The sequence below is a fragment of the Neodiprion lecontei genome, chromosome 4 (genome assembly GCF_021901455.1).
Source record: "Neodiprion lecontei isolate iyNeoLeco1 chromosome 4, iyNeoLeco1.1, whole genome shotgun sequence".
Taxonomy (NCBI): domain Eukaryota; kingdom Metazoa; phylum Arthropoda; class Insecta; order Hymenoptera; family Diprionidae; genus Neodiprion; species Neodiprion lecontei.
Window position 1 is genome coordinate 20,919,956 of NC_060263.1, and position 23,412 is coordinate 20,943,367.

General features: G+C 39.1%; 3 protein-coding genes across 9 annotated transcripts in view; 2 read left to right on the forward strand and 1 right to left on the reverse strand.

Annotated features, from left to right (window-relative positions):
• Positions 1-17,724, reverse strand: LOC107216855 (tetratricopeptide repeat protein 17). 6 transcript variants are annotated; one of them, XM_046737082.1, is made up of 17 exons: positions 10,602-11,092; positions 9,958-10,229; positions 9,709-9,820; positions 8,372-8,598; positions 7,994-8,281; positions 7,223-7,575; positions 6,814-7,057; positions 6,491-6,734; positions 6,182-6,406; positions 5,914-6,085; positions 5,648-5,818; positions 5,417-5,550; positions 5,110-5,339; positions 4,285-4,507; positions 3,533-3,796; positions 3,132-3,329; positions 6-1,273 (listed from the first exon to the last, which is right to left on the reverse strand). In XM_046737082.1, exons 1-16 carry the CDS (start codon positions 10,707-10,709, stop codon positions 3,177-3,179), a joined length of 3,420 nt encoding a protein of 1,139 aa, XP_046593038.1. In that variant the 5' UTR covers positions 10,710-11,092; the 3' UTR covers positions 6-1,273; positions 3,132-3,176. The 6 variants fall into 6 exon arrangements, with proteins under 6 accessions (XP_046593039.1, XP_046593041.1, XP_046593040.1 ...); XM_046737083.1 differs by having other exon boundaries at positions 1-3,433; XM_046737084.1 differs by lacking the exon at positions 10,602-11,092 and adding an exon at positions 17,674-17,724 and having other exon boundaries at positions 3-3,329.
• Positions 11,262-16,119, forward strand: LOC107216841. The gene is made up of 11 exons (XM_015654140.2): positions 11,262-11,490; positions 11,782-11,903; positions 11,992-13,843; positions 13,928-13,998; positions 14,077-14,269; positions 14,344-14,510; positions 14,600-14,817; positions 14,928-15,056; positions 15,138-15,250; positions 15,355-15,462; positions 15,541-16,119. The coding sequence occupies exons 2-11, from the start codon at positions 11,843-11,845 to the stop codon at positions 15,833-15,835; spliced, it is 3,207 nt and encodes a 1,068-aa protein (XP_015509626.1). The 5' UTR covers positions 11,262-11,490; positions 11,782-11,842; the 3' UTR covers positions 15,836-16,119.
• LOC107216857 (ubinuclein-1) overlaps positions 16,365-23,412 on the forward strand; it is an 11,947-nt gene continuing 4,899 nt past the window's right edge. The window contains exons 1-11 of one of the 2 annotated variants that reach the window (XM_046737087.1): positions 16,365-16,617; positions 19,252-19,377; positions 19,519-19,590; positions 19,690-19,953; positions 20,306-20,465; positions 20,537-20,951; positions 21,063-21,224; positions 21,331-21,411; positions 21,752-21,787; positions 22,381-22,497; positions 22,581-22,757. In XM_046737087.1, the coding sequence (XP_046593043.1) occupies positions 16,453-16,617; positions 19,252-19,377; positions 19,519-19,590; positions 19,690-19,953; positions 20,306-20,465; positions 20,537-20,951; positions 21,063-21,224; positions 21,331-21,411; positions 21,752-21,787; positions 22,381-22,497; positions 22,581-22,757 (1,775 nt within the window). In that variant the 5' untranslated portion in view covers positions 16,365-16,452. The remainder of the gene's footprint in view (positions 16,618-19,251; positions 19,378-19,518; positions 19,591-19,689; positions 19,954-20,305; positions 20,466-20,536; positions 20,952-21,062; positions 21,225-21,330; positions 21,412-21,751; positions 21,788-22,380; positions 22,498-22,580; positions 22,758-23,412) is intronic. The other variant, XM_015654174.2, reaches the window with a different exon arrangement.

Below are 23,412 nucleotides of genomic sequence, written 5' to 3' on the forward strand. Positions count from 1 at the left end.
AGATTGAATCGGATTGCTCCAAGAAATGGTAGGAAGAAAAAAGTTTATCAATTTCGGCAAATGAATAAGCAAAAGAATTAAAATTCACTCCGACGATATTAAAAGAAAAAATAAGCAAACAAACTGAAACAACTGGAAAACAACGATATACGTAACTTATGATATACCATGTATTATATCACCAGGCATTACATCGTCGTAGTGAAATTTTATTCGTTCTATGACTTATTTTTATATTTCATATATATGTACATACAATGCACCCGCACATACATGTGTCTATATAGCATATAACGGAGATTCGTTGGGGCAATTTTTTTTTTTTTGGTACAGAGCAAACACAAGTATATAATAATAATATATTTAATAAACATACCGCTGACTCATTGTTATTGTATATTAATATTATATGTATAATAATATTGAATTAAATCACCAGCGTACTTCGTCATTCTTTCGACTTACGTGACAGGTACATAGGTGTATAATTGCATATATATATATATATAGAGTGATTATCTAACGGCCGAATGGTCCATCATCTGCTACAATGTAATGCGCATGCGCTATAATCCAAGAACAGTTGTTTGCCAGGGCGACCAACCGTCATGAACGTAAACTCAGAAATTTTAACAGTTGTCGCTGGCAGTTGTGCTCAACACAGACAGCTGGCAACATTCTTAAGGCTGTCATCTGAATTTGTGACGATTGGCCACCCTGGCAAAGAACTACTCTTGAATCTTATCGCATGCGTATTTCATTATAGCAGATAACAGACCATCCGGCCGTCACATAATCACTTGAGTATACATTGTATATTCATTAATGGGATCTCAGTGATTCGCTATATTTTTTGGAATCGAAACTGAAACGAGTTGTCTTTGTGTAGAAATTTTACGGGTTGTGATCAACGTATCATTAGTATCTGTTATCACTTACGTCTCTAGTCATTAGCACATGAAATTTGATTAGGAAGAAAACTCGTTCCCGCTTTGATGCAAGAAAGATATCACTGTGAGCCACTGGGAACATATTAATGAACATTACTCTACATACAGGTTATAATTTAATCATGATACGTTATTTGCACAGCCTTGATTCGCTTAGTCATGGTAACGAATCTCAAATAAGATTAAATTTCCGTTTCTATAACCACTGTCATCCCATTCCATTTTTTTAAAAACTTTTCTCCATTTCATTTGTTACTATCCTTATTGATTCCTTTTCTTCTTGCTTCCTAGTTTCAATCTTCACCCCCATTACCTATTTTTTCCTGTAGAGTAATTAAACTTGTAATGCGTGTCAAATTTTATCATGTTACCTGTGAGATGTGAGATGATTAGAAATGTGTTTTGCAAAAAAAATAAGAAATTTATAACCGTGCTTCATGCAGTGATATTTCTTTACTTTTTCTTCCAATTATTCATGGCTTTATTATTTATTCTTCTTCTTCTTCTTCTTCTTCTTCTTCTTCTTCTTCTTCTTCTTCTTCTTCTTCTTCTTCTTCTTCTTCTTCTTCTTCTTCTACTTTACATTCAAAAAACGTACTTTCACATTTAAACCCAAAGATTTGAAGCGATTTTTTTATATTCACGAAAATCGCTAATTTCTTTCAATTCAAGCATGCGGCCGCGTCTTTCTTTGTTTTTTTATATAATATAATAGAATTATTATGTACAGTGTGTATATATTCATACATATACATGTATATGTAAACCATAATATGACAGCCTCTAAATTGCTACGCGATGCCACACGACATCTACCCTGTTAAGTTCTGTTCCTCTCTTTTTTCATCCGCCATCTTTCTCAATAAAAAAAAACCTCATTCCAAACGAAAGAATAAAAACGGAAAACGGATATCACAACGTTTTACCTACCTATGCATATCGTATATGTAAAACTGTTTAGATTATGGTCTTAAAAAATTAAAACTATGTATAATTGAGTCCAAAACCTAGAAGTATAGGTGTAGTCAAAAATTAATTCGCAAGCAAAAAAGTTATGAAAAATGATAAATAACAAACTAATAAAAGAATCTAAAAACAAGCTGTTGAATTAGATTTTTTTCGGCTATCCCTAAACTCTGTCTTCCTTTTCATTACTCTTAATTCTGTCTATACCTATATGTATCTAGATTCGAATATACACTATGTAATGGATAATCATACACGTATATACTAGGTGTATTATACTTATATTTATTTTAATGTTGAATTCAGTTGATCGGTTGATTAATCAACATTATAATATAAATACTATTATTTTCGTTGAAAAAATATCATTCAAAAGTATTATTTCTCCCACTTATTGATCGAAACGAACATCGGAATCGTTAAGATTATTTACATTATGTGTGTATGCAAATATTCTAGTTGAATCCACCTGCGATTGCATTTGAAGTAACGATACCAAGAATGAAATAATCTAACTAAAAAAACCTGACAAGCTAGAATAACGAAAAACGAGGAAAAATCTAGTCCAATCATTGGAGACAAATTGCACATCATCTATTTTCTTCTACAACTCTATCGCCTGTCACCCATTGAAAGGAAATAAACGAAAAGAACCTAATGATATCTTCTTACGTAGTGAAATAAATAATTAGTTAAATGACTTCGAGAAATAGCTATGCATATTGACAAAAAAAAATTTCCTCTTACGTCCCATAAAGATCACATGGATTTTGGAATTATCATGCACACTGTGTTAGGTGTAATACCCGAAATAGAGGTACCGGTCTCATACCTTTCTATACCTACTATACTTTAGGTATTAGAATATCATGAAATAAATAGACTTTGTTTTCATAACGACAAAAATTTCAACGATTATAGAATGAAACTGAGTGAGTCTGATCGGAGAAAAAGCGACCTCAGAATCTATGTATTTCAATTATTTCAACATGGCACGCCTCACGTATAATATATATTGGTATATATGTGATATAAATATATGCATATATTTATAAATCCCTCTCTTTTCTAAGATTAAAAGTCAGTTCGTTACTTTCCGATCAAAGATTTGTTTACCGCATCTTATGAGTACTGTTCAAATATTGAAAAAATCAAGCGACGAATAAAAATGACATCCCACAAGTCACGGCAAATTATCATCAATGAACTATGTACTTTAAGATTTCGCGTAGTATATATAGGCATGTATAAAGTTTTTTCTCAGTTGTTGCCAGTCATCTCACGTAGAGTTTGCGTTGACTCATCAAACAAAAGGAGGCAAAGTATAGCCTGAAGTTTGCTGCGAGCCGGCTCAAAGTTTGGATCGAGAGCTAGCGACGATCGATAAAAACTTATAGCCTTTTCAAAATCACCCTGTTGAGAAGAAAATCAAAGTAGAAGTAACGCTGAGGGGAAACAAAATTGATCTTCACGTGAAAATCAATTTTTTTCGTTATTTTCTCATCTATTTCCTCTTGCTTCATTTGCATAAAAAAGAAACAAATGTTTCAAAACGTCTCGATAATGAGAAAACCTTATGAATAAATTGGTAATAATTTTGCAATCCTCTCACTCACCACGGCCGTGTGAAGATTCGCCATGGAGAAGTGATTTATCACAAATTCCGGTCCTTTCATCAGCGCCAGGTCAGCTATCCGCAAAGCGTCTTGATGAAAACCGCGTTTGCTTAGCAAAGATGCGAGCGTTATCAGTGGAACGTCCTGCATTCCGTCTGGCGCATTGACCAACGCTTGTCTGATGCAATCGACCGCTCTTCGACTGTGACCGTCGACTCGCCAGTACAAGGCAGCGGCCGTCGCTAAAGTCCATGATCGAGAATTCTGGAGGTTGATTGTGCACATTGGGTAATTGAAAATTTTTTAGATCCATATATGAGTTGTTCTGCGCCAACTCAGCCACGTTTTGTTTATCCTCTCAGATCTGTTCCATAATTAGTTATGTAGGCGTACTACTTAAAGGTACTCTCTGTGAATTTTTTCAGAGTTTTAGATTACTCATTTCGGAAATGGTGTTTTTTTTAAAACCCGTATATCATGAAAGATTGAAGCCGAACAAAAAGATTTTGATGCCATCAAAATATAACATAAATCGCATTAGTTCATTTAAACAAAGCAGACCATTTCCGAAACGAGTAAATTAAAAAATCTTAAAAAATGTCTATAAAGTACCTTTAACGAGTACTATTATAGATAAGATCCGAGAGGTTGAAAAAAAAAATTGCTGAGTTGGTGGACAACGCCTAATATACAAAGAGAAAAAAAAACAGATGGGTATTTGACACTAATTCTTCTCAAGTGATGAAACTAACTTTTCGCAAAGCAACGGCTATTCCGGCTCCCAGTTGCTCGACGGTGCTTTTTTGATCATTAGCCATGAGAGCGAGCCATTCAGCATTGTCCAATTCCGTCATATTCGGCAAGACTTCTGATAACGCGTCCAGATTCGCGACGTCATTGATGTCGGGATTTCCTCCTTCGCATATCGGCTGCTGATAAGGACCGTCTTTTAAGGGTTTTAGGTCGTGACTGATGCTGTCGAATAAGAAATTTATGAAGTAAAGATCCAATAATCGATAGAGCATGCGTTCGATCGTTTGTTTAAAATTCGTTAGCAAAAACTTCACTCAATTTGTTATCAATTATTTCCTGCAGTCGATGTAGACTCTGTAAATATCGCGAAAATGAAGTGTTTGACTGAATGTATTGCTCAAATTTTTTGCGATCAATGGATAGCTGCTAGCCCCAAGTCGATCCTACAACCGATCACAAAGTTTATGCAAAGAAGTCGAATTCTGTCTCCAGTGATCGATAATCACTTTGTTAGAATCGCGAAATCGTATGCATTCTGTGACATACTGTACAACTCAATTTTTTTATGATTGATGCACAACTCCTAATAAATTTTAGACTTTTAATCAAATTGATCACTAATTTTTGCAAAATAAATTCCGTTACATTTTCAGGCTGTTCAGGACCTAAAATTGGAGTTCTTCCATAACCGTTTTACCTGAATCTAGTATCTTAATTACTTCAGATACGTTTTTACAGCTATATCCGATTTGAATTTTTAGATAGTTCTCTTCGTTCCTTAGACTTTTTGAAAAGGAATCAATTCGTTAGATCACAGCACTCACTCAATATTTCTGGCAGTGATATGATGCCACATAGATTGGAAAGAGCGAGAAGGCGGATGCCGCATGTCCCTGCACCCCTTGGGACTGAGTGAAAACATTCCAGTTATATCGTGAATTTGTAAACCAGCGTCGTTAGAGCCGTCCTCAGTCATGGATACGTAAAAATCATCGAGTACATTGACCCCGGGCTCTTTGACATCGTCGCCGCAAGATATCCGCATGTGAAACGACTGTGCAGAAAATTTTCAAAAACTTTAATAGTCGCGATGCAATTCCTAAGCTCACGTTACCGGTTTAATATTCTTACGTTTTGCTCCATATTCACCATATTTTCCAGCTCAGATTCGTCTGCGCCGCCTTCGTTCCCAGTTGTCATCAGTGTGTCAATTAAACTCTGATGCTTGATAACTTTTTCCACTTTTCTTGTACACCTTGCACTGCCTGTTTTCGTAATATCAAATATCAGTGAGCAAAATCGAGCCAGAGAGAAAAAATATTTGTTGTGAGTTGGAAAAGAAAAATTTGTAGAAATGCCAACCGGTCGTATCTCCAGTCGTCCTCACTGCATCGCATTGCACGTGTTTGCAGTTTTTCCCATCGCTGTCGCACACCACCGCTTCACCTACACAAAGCTTGTGCCTAGTTATCATCTCTGGCGGCAGATGAGGCGCTCCGCAAGTTTCCGTGCCACTGGGGCTTCCTGCAGAATCTTAGTTTCCACGATAACACAATTTGAATGATAATAGATTGAGCCACGTATCAAAATCACCGACGCCAAAAAAAATCAGGAATTTACAAACTCACCGGGTCCTCCATTGTTCAACCATTCCTGACATGCCAATGTTCTGAGCATCGTTAAGGCCCGTCCATTTATGGCGTGTACGTCGACTCGCAGAGTTTGTTTCAGATGGTGTATAGCTCCTGAATTGTTACCTTTGACATGCAGGAGAGAGCCATATAGGAAATTGGTGATGGGCTGAAAGTGAGACAAAGAACAGAATTTGGGTTGTCAAAAATCCGAACTTTGTATTCATTTCTTGACAACTTTATATCTTACAATTAATCAAATTACCTCGACTGGGTTCACTTCTATTGCTTCCCTAGCCACTCTCAGCGCGTCCTCAATGAGACCAACTTTTTGACTTATGGAGGCTATACTAACTAGGGGAACGTCTCGGAATTTGTTTGGAACCGTCGACAGTGCCAACTGAAGACAGTCCAGAGCGTTTCTCGGCTTTCCGACGACTCGCCAGTGTAGTGAAGCCAGCATTGACAAAACCCAAGGTGCAGCGACTTTCTGAATTCACCATTAAAATCCGTAATTTTGACGAAGCAAAGAAATGTCTACACGATTTAATAGGCAAAATAATCATGTACTCACGCTTCTGGTAGCAGTAAGAATCCGCTGTCCGATTTCGGCGAGCTCAGAGTCTTTCACTAGACTTTTCAAAACCTGGGACAACGACGAGTCTGGCAAGTTGTTTCCTATTGTTGCTTTTAACAGCGTCGTAGAAATATACTTGGCATCGAAAGTTTTTGGTGCTTCACAGGCTGGTGGATACCACGGAAGCGAATGTTCCTTGCCAGGATCAATGCCTATCAGTTCGCTCACGAACAAATGAGTTCTGTAATTTGAAACAAAACATCGCTCAGACAAAACAATAGGGAAAAGACTTGAAACAAGCTGAAAAATGTCACACCTACGCGTAGCCTTTGTTTTCCGGCGGTAAGTATGCTGGAACGTATTGTTTCGAATCGGTCAACAGTGGCAACCGACCCTCGCAGTCTGAAGCTCTGGGCCATTTCTCGTTCTCAAATTCCTCGGTTCCCTCTTTGATCTTAAAATTGTGATACTTCGGTCTGCCCGTCGGTTCCATGAACACGGTGAAAAACTCGGGTCCCCTTTCCTTGGGAAACTCGGTCGACTTAATCGTGCGATCCTTACTTGCTGGAAAAATAGACTAAAATTTGAAGCAAGAAACTAATTTAATCAATTTGGTATATGAAATTCAGATAAAAGGTGTAGAAGGAAAGTAGGAACAAAGCACGAACAGATTTACAACGGTTTTCACAGAACGAAAGTATGAAAAAAAATATAGCAAAAACACGCTACCATGCCAACTTCTCGATTTAGCCATCTGTTCCTCGATCTTAGTGAGCTGATTCTCAACGTTTTTCAATAGCTGGAAACTGACGCTCAGATCTATCTGCAAGTTGTGTGCCAACATTTGACTCTCGCTTGTTACGTCGCAGGTCAGGATGGCATCGTTGCCACCTCGCTGCATGCAGGACTGACCCCTGGTCGTCAAAATGGTGCCTAGAGTCTCCTCCTGAATATTACCATTCTGCAATCTGATGAAGGCCGCTTTGGGCGCCTGCTCCCACAATACGCGTTCCTGGAGCTTAAGCCATTCTTCCTGCTGTCCATGATAGGCGTGAAGTTCAGCCAGGATATCTTGCAGTTGCCTACAAAATAAAACCATATAATTCTCGCTTTACAAGGAGAAATTCGACTATACCTCGCACCAGCTTTCCAATTAGAGAGAATATAATTTATAACAGCCACTAAAAATACTCAAACGGGCAAATAGTCTCGTCCTAAATTTTTCCTGACCAAATTATAACTTCTTTTCCCTCACTCAAATTCTATTGAATAGTAGCAAGTCGAGTACCTAATAAATAATGCTCGGAAAATACGGGTATGATCTATTCAATAGTCCCAGAACCAATTACAAGGGAAAAAATTGTTCTTAAAATTTTGCTTTTTGATGGGCAAAAAGCTCGATACTTTCTCTTTGCATGCCGCCACAAAATTTTCCAACTATATGAATAATTTCCCTGATCAATGGCTCCGTGTAATATCTGTTTAAAAAATTCTACGCACTGGAGAAGCGAGGTTAGAGCTATTTCCAGCTTTTGATGACACAGTATCGCATGCTTGGCATGTCTTGCTTGATCCATCGTCGGCGCTAGCCGGAGACAATTGTCGTAACAAGCCACCGATCGATTATAGTCGCCGAGGGCAGCGTAGACATGACCCAGTGCCAAGTGTTGGTGACTCTGAGTAGGGGCATAGCTTATCGCTGTGTGTAAGATTATTGCTGCTTCACCTGAGTGCTTTGCAGCGTGTAATATTCCTCCTGTCGTGAGCAGAGCAATGTCACGATACCTCCTGAACAGTTTTCAACGTCGTTTTATCAACTCTTCAAAAATTTTGTGCAAGAATAATTGATAATTGTTAACAACAAACTGTGTTTCGTACCGAGGAGCTGTGACGATGGCCCGGCGACCGCACTCGAGCGCGTTGTACGAGTCTCCTCTGACCCGCCAGTATATAGCAGCGAGGTTAAAGTGGAGCCAAGAGCTGCTGTTTCTTATGAGACCGTAAGCAACTTGGTGTCCAAACTTATTGAGATCCGTTCCAGGCGGCAGGTACTTTATCAGACCCTTTTCCTGCTGCTGGGTCAAGTTTTTCCTGTTCCGCATTGCCTAAAGAATAAAATTGCTTGTTGAAAATTAATGGTTGCACAGGGTGGCCACTCAATTCCGCTCACGGAATTCCCTGACATTTCCCGGTTTTCCTTGACTAAAATCATTATTTTTCCCTAACATTTTGATGCACAAATTGTGCAGAAATCAGTAAAAACTATAGTAACCTAGGTAAAGTATGGCCAAATATATTAAAGTTATAAAAGTTTTTATAAGTTGTTCATTCCGTTTATTATGATTTTTGAAAGTTGACAAAAAATGAAAATTTCCATTTGCTTGGTCTTGTTAAGTATATATTTAAGAAGGGGCTCCAACAAGCGAAATATTTTTAGAGCTATTATTTGAACATTTATGCTGTTTGCAATGAAAATCGAGGTTCGAAGAATTATGACTAATTAACGAATGTGTAACTTTTTGAAAAATAAACTTAAAAATTCTTTTCAATGGGACATTTTTCTTTTAAACGTTAAGAATACACCACAATTTATCCAAATTTTTAAATTGATATTTAATACAGCAAAACAATTATTTTATGCGGTGTACTGTCTAGACACGGCGCGTCTATGCCGTAACATTTGCGCAGAGCCCTATGTTCAGCGTTAAATTAAAATTACTAATACTGAAGATAGAATTCCGGGTGCTTGTGCTTTTTTATTGGAAATTCCCTCCTCTTTAAGAATCTTTCTAAAATTTTCGCTAGCGCTCTTACTTTTCGAGTTACTGCCAAAAACCTGAGGCTTCGTTTTTTCTAGACTATTAGGCGTCGGTGAACTTGCGTCCCCACACGCAGTGACGACCATAGATAAATCAAACCGATGTCTGCTCATACTACTGAATTCATATGACAATCAACAACTAAGCTTATAATCATCAATAAGAAGAGAAGAAAAATTGTGACGATGCGGTGATAGCATCTCAATTTTATGGACAAAGCTTTTGAAATCCGTGAGTTCTATAAAAAGTCCCTGACCAACCAAAAAATTCCCTGACATTTCCCTGACTTTTCCCTGACATTTCCCGGTTTTCCCGGTTTTCCAGACGGGTGGCCACCCTGTTGCACTGTCGAAATAGATGATAAAACACTCTCTCATATTCAAATCTTTGTCTTACACTCAAATGTTCGAAAGTGAACATGCTGAAATCCAAAGGAAATGTTTTTTTGCAGTCAGGAACTTTTTTCTTCCCGTCCTTAGGAACACCGTCTAGCAGATAATCCTTTTGTCTGAAAACAGTTAAGAACTAGACAACTCATTGTCAAGAGTAGAGACCAGTATGAATGATTTTGAGGATATTGGACAGAATTGAAGCAACAAATATTAAATAATTGTAAAATGAATAAAAAATGTAGTTCTATCTTACGTAACGCCATTTCTGTAGCTTCCATCAGTCGCGACGCTGGCATAGAGATCTACATCGGCGAGGGGTTTACCTGCCAACAGGCAATCAGGGTCTGTAGAGTACAATCGAGTTTCGACATCCATTGCAGAGTCCAGGCTAGCGCAGCGACTGTGAATAGCAGCCTTTCTGGCCACAAGTTGTCTGTACAAGGCGTCAACAGCATTCCGACGATCTTCTTGCTCGAGGAAGGCAACAAGGTCGTAAGGACGGCGCATTTGAAACACGGAATCCGGCTAAAAAGAAATGAAGGCTAATGAGGTGAAATTGGAAAAGAAAATCGCAGGCTGAGAAGTGGGTCAAATCGATGATAGGTTATCCTCAACATGGTCCAGCAAAAGCAGCGTTTTATCCCTGAGGAAAACATGGTTTCGAGGTTGTCATTGGCTCAGCAGTCGGAATTGGTGGTCGAATAGTTTCACACCAAGATAGAGATTCCTTGCAAGTGAAAACCGGGAAAGATAAGTCTGAGTCGAAGTTGGACGCGCAGATAACCGCGACCTCGTGGAAAATACTCTTGTGTGAGGTAGAACGCGAAATTAGCAAAGGATGAAAGGGAGAGTATCGCGATTCTTGCGTGTCGCAACTAAAATGATAACGAAACTTACCTGCGACTGAATTCTCCCATTTTCGGTAACGACCCAGTGAGTGGTAGCAGAGATGCCTAGAATTATTTCAAAGAAGGCTAGAAAGACTTTGGTCGATTTGAGCATCATCGTGCGTAGCACTACCGGTTCCGTCGATGTCGATAATCACAAACAATCACATCGCCAACAAAGACAAACAACATTTATTTGCACGTTGAGTATAATTGCGTGAGCGCGATCAGCAGCAGCGTAACGTCGAACACAAACAACGGCGAATCACTGTGCTGCTGTTCTCTGTCTCCAGCCTTGTCGTCGTCTGCTGTTTTCCCCCCCTTCGAAGCTACCGCGATGCCCATAGGATTAGAGTAGGAGAGGTATGACACGCTCGTACAAGTGAAATTATCTTGCTATTGAAAAGAGAAAGAGAATGTAAGACACTAGTTCCATGGTAAGGTATTACATTGCTTTCTTTAACAACGCATGCGCATTGCAATAACCGCCTGCAGCCATCGCAGCTGACTTACAGACTGGCGTATGTAAGACCGTGGGCTTGACGACATATGGGTTGGATTACTGCGCATGCGTCAGTAGAAATAGAAGGCTTGGTCTTACGTTCTCTCTCTCCTTCTACAAGCCGGACGCTTTCGATGCTCTTTCTTTCCCACTCTATCCCTCTGCCTCCATGGTGCTTCATGGCGCCGCAGCGTCTGGCAAGAACTCGCCTCTGATTGGCCGAGAGTCTATAGCCTCCTACCAGTTTCAACCAATCGGAAGGCGCAATCGCATCTCAACGGATTGCAGGAACGTTCAAAACAAGTTGACGATTGTTCCTGCATGATTATCGCTCCGCTTAACCGCAACCCGGGATATTTTTTCACCGCAAAGATATTTATACAACCATAATTGAAAGGTAAGATTGGCTGATTATCCTCGGTTGTAACGCACCACTCATCATTCAAAATTTAACCCGGTTAAGAATGCTCTCGGATCTTTCTACGAATCGATGACACTCTTTGTTTACTTGTATTTGACCTTTTTTCTGTATTAACTCTGTACTTGTAAACCCTGATCTACGACTCTTTTCACCTCACGGTCTTTACCATCATAAAAAAACCTTAGGTTTCTCTGTCTGTTTGTTCGCCTATTTTCATTTGAGCGTATAACCTTACAGTCCCGTTTATCCTTGTTTCTGTGCCTGCAGCTCTTAACGTATAATAGAGAAAAAGAGACGTCCTGCGAAACAGAGCGTCGACAAATGCAGCATGAATTTTTCCAGACAGCAGTTTAGTGCTCGCAATCAACAAAACAACCTGGCTCCAAAAAGTAAGCAAAAGTCTATTTTTTTTCACTAAAAAGAAGTAAGAGTAACTCTATTTCAATTTGACTTCGATTTATTCTTTTTATTTTTTAGCATTCCACCTCTCATTAAAGAAAAAACGAAATCTAAAGCAAGAGCAAGAATTTGCTAAAGAGAACAATCCAAGTGCAGCTAACACAAATGTGGGAATGTGCAACTATCGCAATGCAGAGATTTGCAGATCCGAAAGCTCAAGTTCACCGGATTCTCAGAACTACAATTTGCGACTTTCTGACAGCTTTACTGACACTATTGGCAAGAAAAAACCCTCGTATCCGAAAAGCAATGATTTGAGACATGCTACTTGTGAGAATCGTAGTATAGTATTAGTCAGTAACTCTAGCGCCAGCAGTATCAACAGCAATGAAAGTTCACCCTGTGCGGACAAAAGTAAAAAATCTACAGTTTATACCCCGTTGTATCGGAGCAAAGAAAAAAGTCGTGATAATCCTACAGACACAATTGTGCTAGACTCTTCGGACAGCGAAGAAAATTGTGGTACGAACAAAGACTGCAAAGGTGTAATTACCCTGGACAGCGACGACGATAGCGTCCTTAATACTCTGAGAATCGAAAAAGATGTCTTTAAAAAATCTAAGAAAAGCAATTCTAGGTACCTCGAAACTGACAACTTGTTGCTGGGCAGTACAGAAAGCGTGAGTAAAATACTGACTGGCTCTGATGAACGGGGTGATAAAAACTCTGGAAAAATTGGTAGAGCCGAATTTGCACAGTTCTTAAACCGTCGCAATAACTCTCACAACTGCACCAGTGGTTCGAGCAGCACAAATTTCACCCCAGATTCAAATATTGCACAAAACAATGGCTTACTGGTTGAGTATAAAGTGATTAGCGAGTCTTCTTCTTCGAATGATGAATCTAGCAGAGGATTGAGTGCAGATTTAAAACATAACGATAATTTCCGCACAGGTAAGAGAAGATCTAAACTGAACAAGTTGACCAGCAGTGAGAATCAGAAAGGAAATAAATCCCTTGCAAATATTAGTTCAAAATCTAATTCCAAGTCGCTGTTAGTGACAAAACCATACGATTCTGTGAAGCTGACAAAGAAGGATGCGCAGAGAATATTCAAAGGAGGGAATAACAGCACCAATTCTCACTGGACCCCGAATATAGATTCTCCTTATTTCAAAGAAACACGCAAATCTCTGTCCTGTTCTTCACTAGATGGGCCAGACGAGGTCAAAAGAGGAAATGTGATAAACGAAACAGAGTCTGATCTCCTGATGACAGAATCAAGTTCGGACAAGGAAATAATAGACAAATCGCCACAAAATTTGCGGCTGAGTAAAACTCACATCAGCAGATTCGTAGATCCGCCTAATCAGGAGCAGCAGTACGCCGGTTTGTCGGATAGAAAAAAAAATGAAATTTCGGAATGGCTGAGTAACAATTCACCGGGTTCGACCAACTCGTCCAGCATCATTTCAGAGAGCAACAGAAACAGCAGCTTTGGCAACAGTAGTCTTGAGCGATTTGAACTCAAACACGAGACTCCCAATAATCGAGGGAAATTATTGAAGCCTGATACGTCTGAAAAGGTAATGAGCATTCCGGGTCCCTTAGATCGTTTCATATACAAAGGCAAGACTAGCGTTTTGAAAAATCAAACTCCCCTCGGAGTTGGCAGTACAGAAAAGACGAACACCAGTCCGGATCAGCTCAAAATGCCAACGCCTCGCCCAAAACCAGCCGTAGATGAGAAGAAGAAAAATCAGCCTATAGTAACTGCTACTCAAGGCCTTCACATTGATGATTGTGCCAATATTTTAGACAAGCTTTATGGGGATTTATGGAGGAAAAAGGCTGACGCTGTGCTTACGCCACAAACCGATCTCCGAACACAGAAAAAGGTGATAAACAGGAAAGTGAGTCAGACTGAAAGGTACGTGATGGTTTCTAGTTGGATATAAAATCGTATGTTATTATCTGTTGTTTTCATAAATAATAACGACCGATTACTCTGCAGGAAACAGACCTCAAAGGCTGCTATAGAAAATGGAATATTATCTAGCTCTGAAGACGACGAGTTTGAAATTTGTAAGTTGTGACTGAATCTAAACAACATTTTAAATACAATTTGGAACTTTTTTGTGAAAAATTGCGATCGTGTTTCAGTCACCAAGGATATAAGGCCAAATTTTAATTCGACAAAGAAGAAACTTTCCAGAGACAGCTTTATTAATGATAAATCACCATCTGAAAACAGCAGCGAAAGTTTCTATTACACAGCTCTGACGAACCCTAGAGTATCAAAGGAGAATTTCCCACCAAAACCACAACCAACGTTAATTTCAGCCTCCACCAAAAAGTATGTCCGCAATAGGCAAACGACACATTTTTTTCTCTCCAAGTTTGATTGCATACATTTTTACCCTGTTGCAGAGCCATTGCAATTTGCGATTCAGATTCTGACGACGATAATTGCCACCTAAGATCAGACAAGGATTTGAACAGAAGAAGACTGTCGTTTAGCGAGGATGCGAGCAATTCTAGCACAAGTGAATTTGATCCAGGGGAAATCGTTCTTCCAAAACCAAATGCAAAAAAAGGTGAGACCTGTCTGAGGATGTAGGTTGAAAATTAGCAACGTTTTTTACTTACAATCAATAAAACAAACTGAGTAAATCTTGTATTTCAGTTCCAGCAAAAAAAATGCCACTAGCATCGAAGTTCAACGATATTATAAGTACTCAACAACAGATGACGAAAAGTTTTTTGGCTTCTTTATCTGCAACCATACCGATCCAATATTGTCATCCTGAAGCAAGGGCTTTCAGAGAGAATTACAAAAACAAAAAAGAGGAGCTGTGTAAATATCTGTTCAAATTATACAACAAAGAGATATTTGACGGAAAAGTAAGTCTGTTTTTGCAGTCTGGGCAGAGATGAAATTATTAGTAATGAATCGACTGTCAGTAAAAAAAATTAATCATCAAATAACGTCAATCTTCGTCGTGTATGTATAGCTGCCAGATGACATGGCTTTAGAATGGAATGTGAGAATGCGTGGAACAGCAGGTTTCTGTTACAACAAAAAGTCAATAAAGAGTATTGGCGGGATCGTCAGATCGTCACGAATAGTTTTGGCCACCAAAGTATGTGAGAAAATATCATTGCTGGCGTTTCTATGCTTCTAACACTTTTTATGAAGATTCTCTAAATTATTTTCGACACAGATTTTGGACACCCCGGATCGACTGCGGGACACTTTGGTCCACGAGATGTGCCACGCTGCTGCCTGGTTGATAAACCAAGTTTCCGACGGACACGGACCATACTGGAAAGGATGGTGAGTTGCCAACATCTCTCACTATTCTTTCTTTGCCCGACTAAAACGATTGATAATCTTTTCCATATCACCGTTTACTTCATTCTGTAAATTTCTATCCCAAGGGCAAGCAAAGCAGTGAAAAAATTCCCGGAACTACCACCGATAAAGCGTTGCCACGATTATAAAATCAAGACGAAGTATACGTACAGATGCACGAAATGTGGTTACAGGTAAGAGAAATGATCTCTGAATAAGTGGACATATTTTTTATCTGAAATCGCGGTTTTAACTTATTTTTATCTTCACAGCATAGGAAGGCATTCGAAATCGCTCAATGTGGAGAACAAGCGGTGTGGTCATTGCTATGGAAAGTTTGAACTTTTGATCAACCGAACAACAAGATCGGGAACAATGCAGACGGCGACTCCAGCACAAACCAGAACACCATCAAGCTTTGCTCTCTACGTTAAGGAGAATTATCACTCGGTTAAAAAAGACCGCAGGAGTATAAAGCATGCAGATGTAATGAAAATTCTTGGGCAACAGTTTTCCGCTGTTAAAATTGGAAGAAAACAAGGCGAGGACAACAAAACTTGTCGATGAAATATTGATTTTTTTTTGCCTAAGAATGTACGTATGTATAGTGGATGTAATACTTTGAGGACCATCAATGGTTTCCATTGCCGGCATTGGATTATTGCGTATATTATAACAATTATGACGAACGCCGACTCTGAAAGACTGACGACGGTAAATCTCCTGAGATTTATGAAATTTTTCTACAGCTTTAAACCAGATTTAAGTAGCGTTATTTACATTTAATATGTAGCTGATAAGCAAGCGATTTGTAATAATGTAATAATGCAATGTAAAAAGAGAATATATTTTATCTTCCTAATGAATACGAACATTATTTTCATCACGATAAGAACCCAAGTATGCAATTTTGAAATTTGATACATACATACGCATTGAATTAGGAAGAAGCAGCGCAACCTGTGGCGGTGTACGTGTAATATAGGTAGTTTTGAAAATATGTGGCCAATCCCGTGATGCACCGGGTGTTTATGATTGTTGGACTGCGCAGTCGCGGTGGACGGCAGCGCTCTCTAAAAACAGTAAAATGAAAGATGGCGACGTGCGAGTGGTGTATTTAAACATGTTGTTGCCAGTAGGTAAGAGTTTCGACGACCAGTGTTAATTTGTGCCTCAAATGTAGAATGTCAGAACAAAAACGTGTTCCTTTTCAATCCCTGGGCACAACGAAAAAGGAGAAAAAGGGCGAGGATTTCGTACAGTCGTACCGTTTTACGCTCACCTTACCAGAGTCGAACGAGCAGGCATGTCCCGAGTTCAACTACTGCGAGCTCCTCAGATCGGCGGAGGTAAGTTTATAACAGAAAATGGTTACGGCGAGCGTTGAGGCTGTTTACCAATTTTCGTTACCCATCAATCGACGCGAATATTTCTAAAACTAGCCAATAACGGACAATAAATAGTGGCGGTATCGCGCCGCTGACACGTTACTTCCCCATTGGGTGCCGGTCCAGATAGAATTTCGCCGTATTTCATTCCCAGCGGTAGATCGGGTACCAGGGTAGAGATAGTCTCCCTCGTTCGTAATTACGTGCCAGAAGGATTCAAGAGCCTGTCGCCATGTTTGAGAGGAAATTCCGATCACCTCGTCGGGTTAATCGGGGCGCTGTCAGGTTGGGGTAGGTTGACCCTCTAGGTACCCCCCAGACTCGACGGATTTTTCCATTTTCTACAAGCTTTCCTTGTTTTACTTGAAATACAATATTTTTTATCCTTCTAATTTTTTTTCCTTTTCTTTTTAATGCACGCACCGCGACCGTCGTCGGAAGTAGATTTAGGTGGCTTTTGTCATTGAGTGACAATGTTCGATTAGATGGGCAAACGCGTGTGTTTTGCCCAACAACGCGATTATCATCACGCGTCCTGCATCGTATGGTGCATGCTTACGTGTCGCGTTGTTCATACATTTCTTCTAGATCGATGTTCAAGAAAGTCACCTATACCCACCGCTCATCACGCTAGGTGCACACATACATATGCGCCGCATATTCGCGCTCGCCATAACACCATGTGCATACGCAGGCACACAGGCACGCGTACCCAACACATCGCGACGTGATATTATACCGAAGTATTCGTACATACATCTATATCCGCTGTTTGCAGCACTGCTAGCCTGCGTAAGGTTTTAACGCGTTGAGCAAAAATCTCCGAGTGAGCCGATCCTAGGCGGTTATAACGCGTGAACTGCGCTATATGTCATATCTCGAATCGTAGCGTAGGCAAAACATCTCTCAACTCTCATCTGTCAACCTGATGTGCTGCGCGCAAATACTTCCTCCTCCCTTCGGTCCCTCCGCCTATAACTCACACGTTATTATATTCTTTCAGATCCCATCCTGTACCTGTCTCTGCCTGCCTCGCTACCATCAGCGTCGCATCTCGCTCCTCTCCTCTCCTCTTCTCTCTTCCTCTCCTCCTCTCTCCACAACTCACCTTACTTCACGAAAAAAGAGATTGTCATATTCACCGCTGAGGTGACGTTGAGGAGATGGGAAGCGGTCCAGCGATCGAAATAAACTGTATGCAGCTGGCTTTGTGACCATTATAAAGACGCTTGTCAATTCTTCTCACTCACTATCGGGATAATCCGTCGCGCCGGTTCAGCCTGATCGATCATCACTCGTACTGTAGATCACGTATCCATCCCTGTTCCTCACCTCACACTTTTAATTCGATGCGTGCAAACGAAACGCGTAGCCTAGTAGCTCGTCTTTTTTTTTTGGTATCCCTACTTCATTATTCTAATCGGCTTTTGTTCTAAGATATTGCGAACAAAAGATAGGTGTAAGATTATTTTCTTTTTTCTGGTCTTTCATTTCTTTTTCTTATTTTTTATTTTTTATCTTTTTCATGAACTCGTCTACGACTATTATCGCAAATACGTAAACGCGTAACGGAAAATCCCTACTAGTTAATTTCCCTCGCACGATTTTCCTGTCTGCTTATACAACGAAATTGTGTCCTATTTAATCGCCTCTTTTATTATTTTTTCACCTATTGTCTAGTTGGCATACAAAATCGGCCCTCGCGCTGATTGGGAGATATGAGATCGCGACGGGTTCTCCCGTGATAGTGCAACACACTATATGCATACAAAATATACATACCTAATGCCCTCCCGCCACGCGCTCGAACATACTGAGAAATGGATGTGATTTTCCATTTTTTTCTTTCTGTATTGCATTCGAAAGGTCGCGTAAATCCACGTCCTTCTTTCGTTATGCCTCCTTGCAGTTCTCGCCATTAATGTTATCTTTCCCGTATTGTTTTATCCACGGAATTGGTCAGCGTTTTGCTTCTTCGTGTATCAGGAGAGTAGAATCAAATGTGAGAGAAGTGAACCGTCCTGAAATTTTGGCCAATCGTTCGACTGTGTTGCCACCGCAGCGGTTGCCCATTGCAATTATACTTAGGCGATCACGACAATACGGCACTCTACCTTGTCTCCAGTCGATAATGTTTCACCACACGCTGACCCCTGATACAAAAAATTGCTTTAAACAAAGCGTTCCGTGTCGAATTGAAGAACGAGCTTCATCACTGAAGTATACACCATGTGTATGTGAATATGAGAGTGAATGAATGAGGCTTGTCATTCCATACGACGAATTAAACGCTCTTTATTCTGCTTTCATACCGACGGTCAGTCTGTAAAAAAAGTATTATGGATTGTAGAGATAAAGCAGATTTCTGCACTGCGGCCAATAATACGTTGAAACTGTAGCTTGCTTTCTCAGCATGGTATCCTGATAGATTTCAACATTTTGCGCACCCTTTGCGTTCTCTTCCGCCTTTATTCTTCCTCTATTCTACGTGTTCACATTACTCTACGTAACGTATGTAGCGTCGTCTGCATATACGCAATAACTTTAACGCTGAACCTAACAGTCGGTTATTATCATGATTATAAATTTGTGCAGAAAAAACGGAAAAAAGAAAATACTAAAAAGGGCGATGAGAACAACACTGTCAATGGCCTGGACCCACACGATGACGATGACGATGAGAAACTTCAGGAGATGGCGAAGAGATTTGAAGCTAAATATGTAAGTTTTGATTTCGTATTTTTTCAACAGCCGTCGTTAATTCACTAATCTGCTATTCAGTATTTTATTTTCCTCTCTTTTTCCATCGAGGAAAAAAACGTTCATTATTAATCCCCAATTGACTTAAATTTTATGTATCAGGGAATCAACGATTATGTCGACCTTGGGGCAGGATATGACGAGTCAGATTCATTTATTGATAATACAGATGCGGTGAGTTTGACACTTTGCAGCTTGAGTAAATTGTAGCTGTAGAATGTGTATGCGCATATCTTTTTTGTTCTGAATCTACTAATTTTCTTTTTGTTATAGTATGATGAAATTGTACCCAAAGAGGTGACGACGGTGAGAGGAGGTTTCTACATAAATTCTGGTCTCCTCGAGTTCAAAACTTCGGAGAGAAACTCACTAATTGGTAATATTAATAACAACAACAACAACATCGAGGATGAGAGTAGTGCAAGTAGCGAAGAAGAAACTGAGGAACCGAGCAGCCCTAAACAGTCCAAGAAACGTGTCATAAGCAGCTCGGAAGAGGATGAAATTGAGGATGCTGGTAGCGACCATCAACCCAAGGTACAGGAAAAATCGTAAATTTCTTTGGGGATTGACTAAAGAATACATATCCTAATAAAATGAGCCAACGATTATTATCAATGTTGTTTATCGTGTAACTATTATTCTTGGATATGAAGGATAATTTTGTGATAACTAACTGTTGGACATTATAAAAAAAAAAAAAAATTTCTGCTAATGACAGATGTTCTGAAATAAATTGTTCTGAGGAGGGCCCCCATCCGGGCTGAAACGTTAACACAAAAAAAGTGTTTTTTGTTTATGACCTTCATATCCAAGAATAATATTTACACAACAAATCACCAAGGTCAAGAAAATCGTTTTCATCAATGTTGTTTATCGTTTGTTCCAGAAAGCCAAGCTCGATGATAATGTAGAAAAAAATTCTAGCAACGATGTAATATTGAAGAAAAAAAAGAAACAAGAACAATCGATATTAAATAGGCAAAAAAATCCAGTCGTCAGAGACCTACTTAAAGTTAAACGGGAAATTCGTGACGGCGAGCTGGCAGGTATGAATGAATTCTGATGAGACATAAAAGTTTTTTTCCGAATTATTTTGATCAATTTCCCCAATTTTTAGACGATCAAGATGGGGGTGACAAAAAAAGAGTCAATAAAATTGAACCTAGTAAAACGAAAAGTATATCGGAAAAAAAATTTGATATTAAAAGATTTGAAAAAAAAGCATCTAGCAATGGGTTGGATGTAAAAAAGCCTGAGATGAAAAAAATCGACGACACTATAGAAAGTGTTGTTAATGCAGCACGAGTCGAGGATCAGTCAAGCTCCGATACTATGGATTCCGGTAAATCTAGAAGTATTATTTGCTCGAACTCCGACTGCGACGAAGCGATGGACAAGGAAGAATCTCCCCTGCCAGATATGCTCACTGAAGACATGAAGGAAATAATAAACAGATTGAAACTTCATGCCGAGAACAGTAAAGAAGGAAAAACCAAATTCTTCAATAGTCTGATTAATGCTGATCTTTTTAGGTAACACGCAATCATTTATCTTTGTTTGAGAGTGCACGTGTCTTGTTTTTACCTGCTTTACCATGGAAAGCTGAATTATCTCTTCACTGCACATTTCGATTTTACTTTCAGCTTAGAAAGAAAGCTGCGTTTGAGGTACTCAGCTGGTGTAAGACTCCTAACTTATGCACATCTAGCCCATTTTTTACCGTGCAGTAAACCCACCCTCGTTAATCGAGCAAAAAAACTATATCTCCAAAACGTCGAAGACAAAGTAAAAGCTCCAATTGAGAGGTATGTGCTTTCATTTTAATGTACGTGAAAACGAAGTGTTTTAGCTTTGCATTGTTAAAAAATAGAGAGTATACTGTGTATAAAAATCATAACATTTTTTCCTTAGGTTAAAGGCAGCTATCGATAGAATAATGCCATCTGTGCTGGTCAAGTACACGAGGGACTGCCAGAGAGTTAGTGACGAAAAGTAAGCTCTCAAACTATACGTGTTATTAAGTCGATCCTTATGTTTGGGCTCATCCAGAAACTCTGATCTGATTAGTGATAATGGATAAAAAGAAAGTACTGTCTTTTCAAAAATTTGTATCAACCATCAGAATCAGTCTATTTTTCTGTTTTCAACTTCAAAAGATGATTTGATTTTTTTAAATATTATACATTGCGCCATTGTCATACGGATACTTAACCCAATCTGTTGATTGGTTTAATAGTCGAGCTATTAACTGTAATTAGTACATAGAAACAAATGATGAAATTTAAGTGAAAGAAGAAAGAAACAAACGATATTTTGTTTTTTCATTTCTTAGCCCACAATTGTACTGGGAGATATATCGGTACTGTTGGTAAGGCGCCCCTACAAGCTGCAACTTTCTTTTTTTGCCTTATACATTCTTCCTGCTGCTCACTAATCACGCTTGCTAGCGATCACATATATTTGTACAAGTGTCTTCATTTCATTCAAAGACATAAATGTTTTTCCAAAGTGATGAGAGTTTAGAATCACGAATCTACAATCTCGATAGTTTCTACATAAAACAATACATGCAGTCTCTCTTTTTTACCAATAAATTTCTTCTCACCAACATTGAGATGGTGTAAAGATTTTCCCAAGATTTTATCAGTGATATCAACACTTTGTGCCAATCATCATCAAACTTATGGTCGCATTAATATTATCGCACACACAGACCCAGTTTGCTGTTTTACCCTGGATAAAAATTAGTCGATATTCTACAAGTCTGAACAAAATCGTTACCTGATTACACATAGCATTGGGTACTTTAGGTAGATTCATTAGTCCCAGCAGCAAATGATGCGAGTCACTGTTTATTACAGAATACACATATTTTTCTCATATTCTATCATCTTAGTGTTTCAACAAGGCCTCAAAATTGAGTTCATACTTGTTCATGACAACAAAAATTTCACGTTACAGGGGCGTCGAAGGTTCTCCGTCAGATGTTGAAAGCAGCGACGGAGAAGACAGCGGTAATAAGTCTTCAGAGAAATCAAAAGTTCCTCAAAGAAGGTTTCCATGGAGTGATGAAACAAAGTAAAATCGTTTATGCATTTCGTTTTGAATCCAACCGTTTCGAATTCTAACTGATAACGTCAATCTATGTGTAATTTTTGCAGAAGATTAGTAGCCGAGATTGCTGCCGCACGAAAAGAGTATTTTGAAATATTAAGACCGAGGAAAGAAACCGTTGAAACTTTCGTCTCGTCGTTTATGGATGCCAGAGTACGATCGCTCTGGCCTCCGGGATGGGTTCGACTGCAAACCTTGCTCAAGTATTCCAATCCTCAACTACAGTGAGTATAAAAATACTTCTTTTCATTCCAATAGTGAAGAAATGGCATAAATGATACAAAAAAACATGATTTATGCAATATTGTTTGGCACTCGCTGCACGGCAACTGTACAACAGAAAATATCATTGACCGTCAATTGGAATTATGTCTTTGGAAAAACTCAATCAATCACCCAATAAAATTCAAAATTTACTTCCAACTCTGAACAATATTCTCTTGTGTACGCTATTCTTTATCGAAATACACGCGTCTAGAGCATTACCATTTGGCCGTTCTGTGTTTTCAGGGTGGTGATTGAGTTGGATTAGTGTTGGGATAGCCCTACTCCGGATTTTCCCCGCTAATCAATGGATTCTATCATAGTTATTACAATTGAATATTTAATTTTGTACATTCGAAAATGAAAAACGAAAGAAAGCAAAAAAAAACAAAGAAATGCTTATGTTTTACTGTTAAAAAGCAGAATCGAGGTGAACTTTCCTTATCTTCGTACATATTACTTTGCTACATGTTATATTTCTTGAACGCCTCATTCTCTATTGTAAATATGTAATGGCCTGAGATACACAGATGTATCATTAGACGCATAAACTGATGATCCTGGTACTCTGATATATTTATTAAAAAACGATTTTTTCGACAATTCAAATTTCTG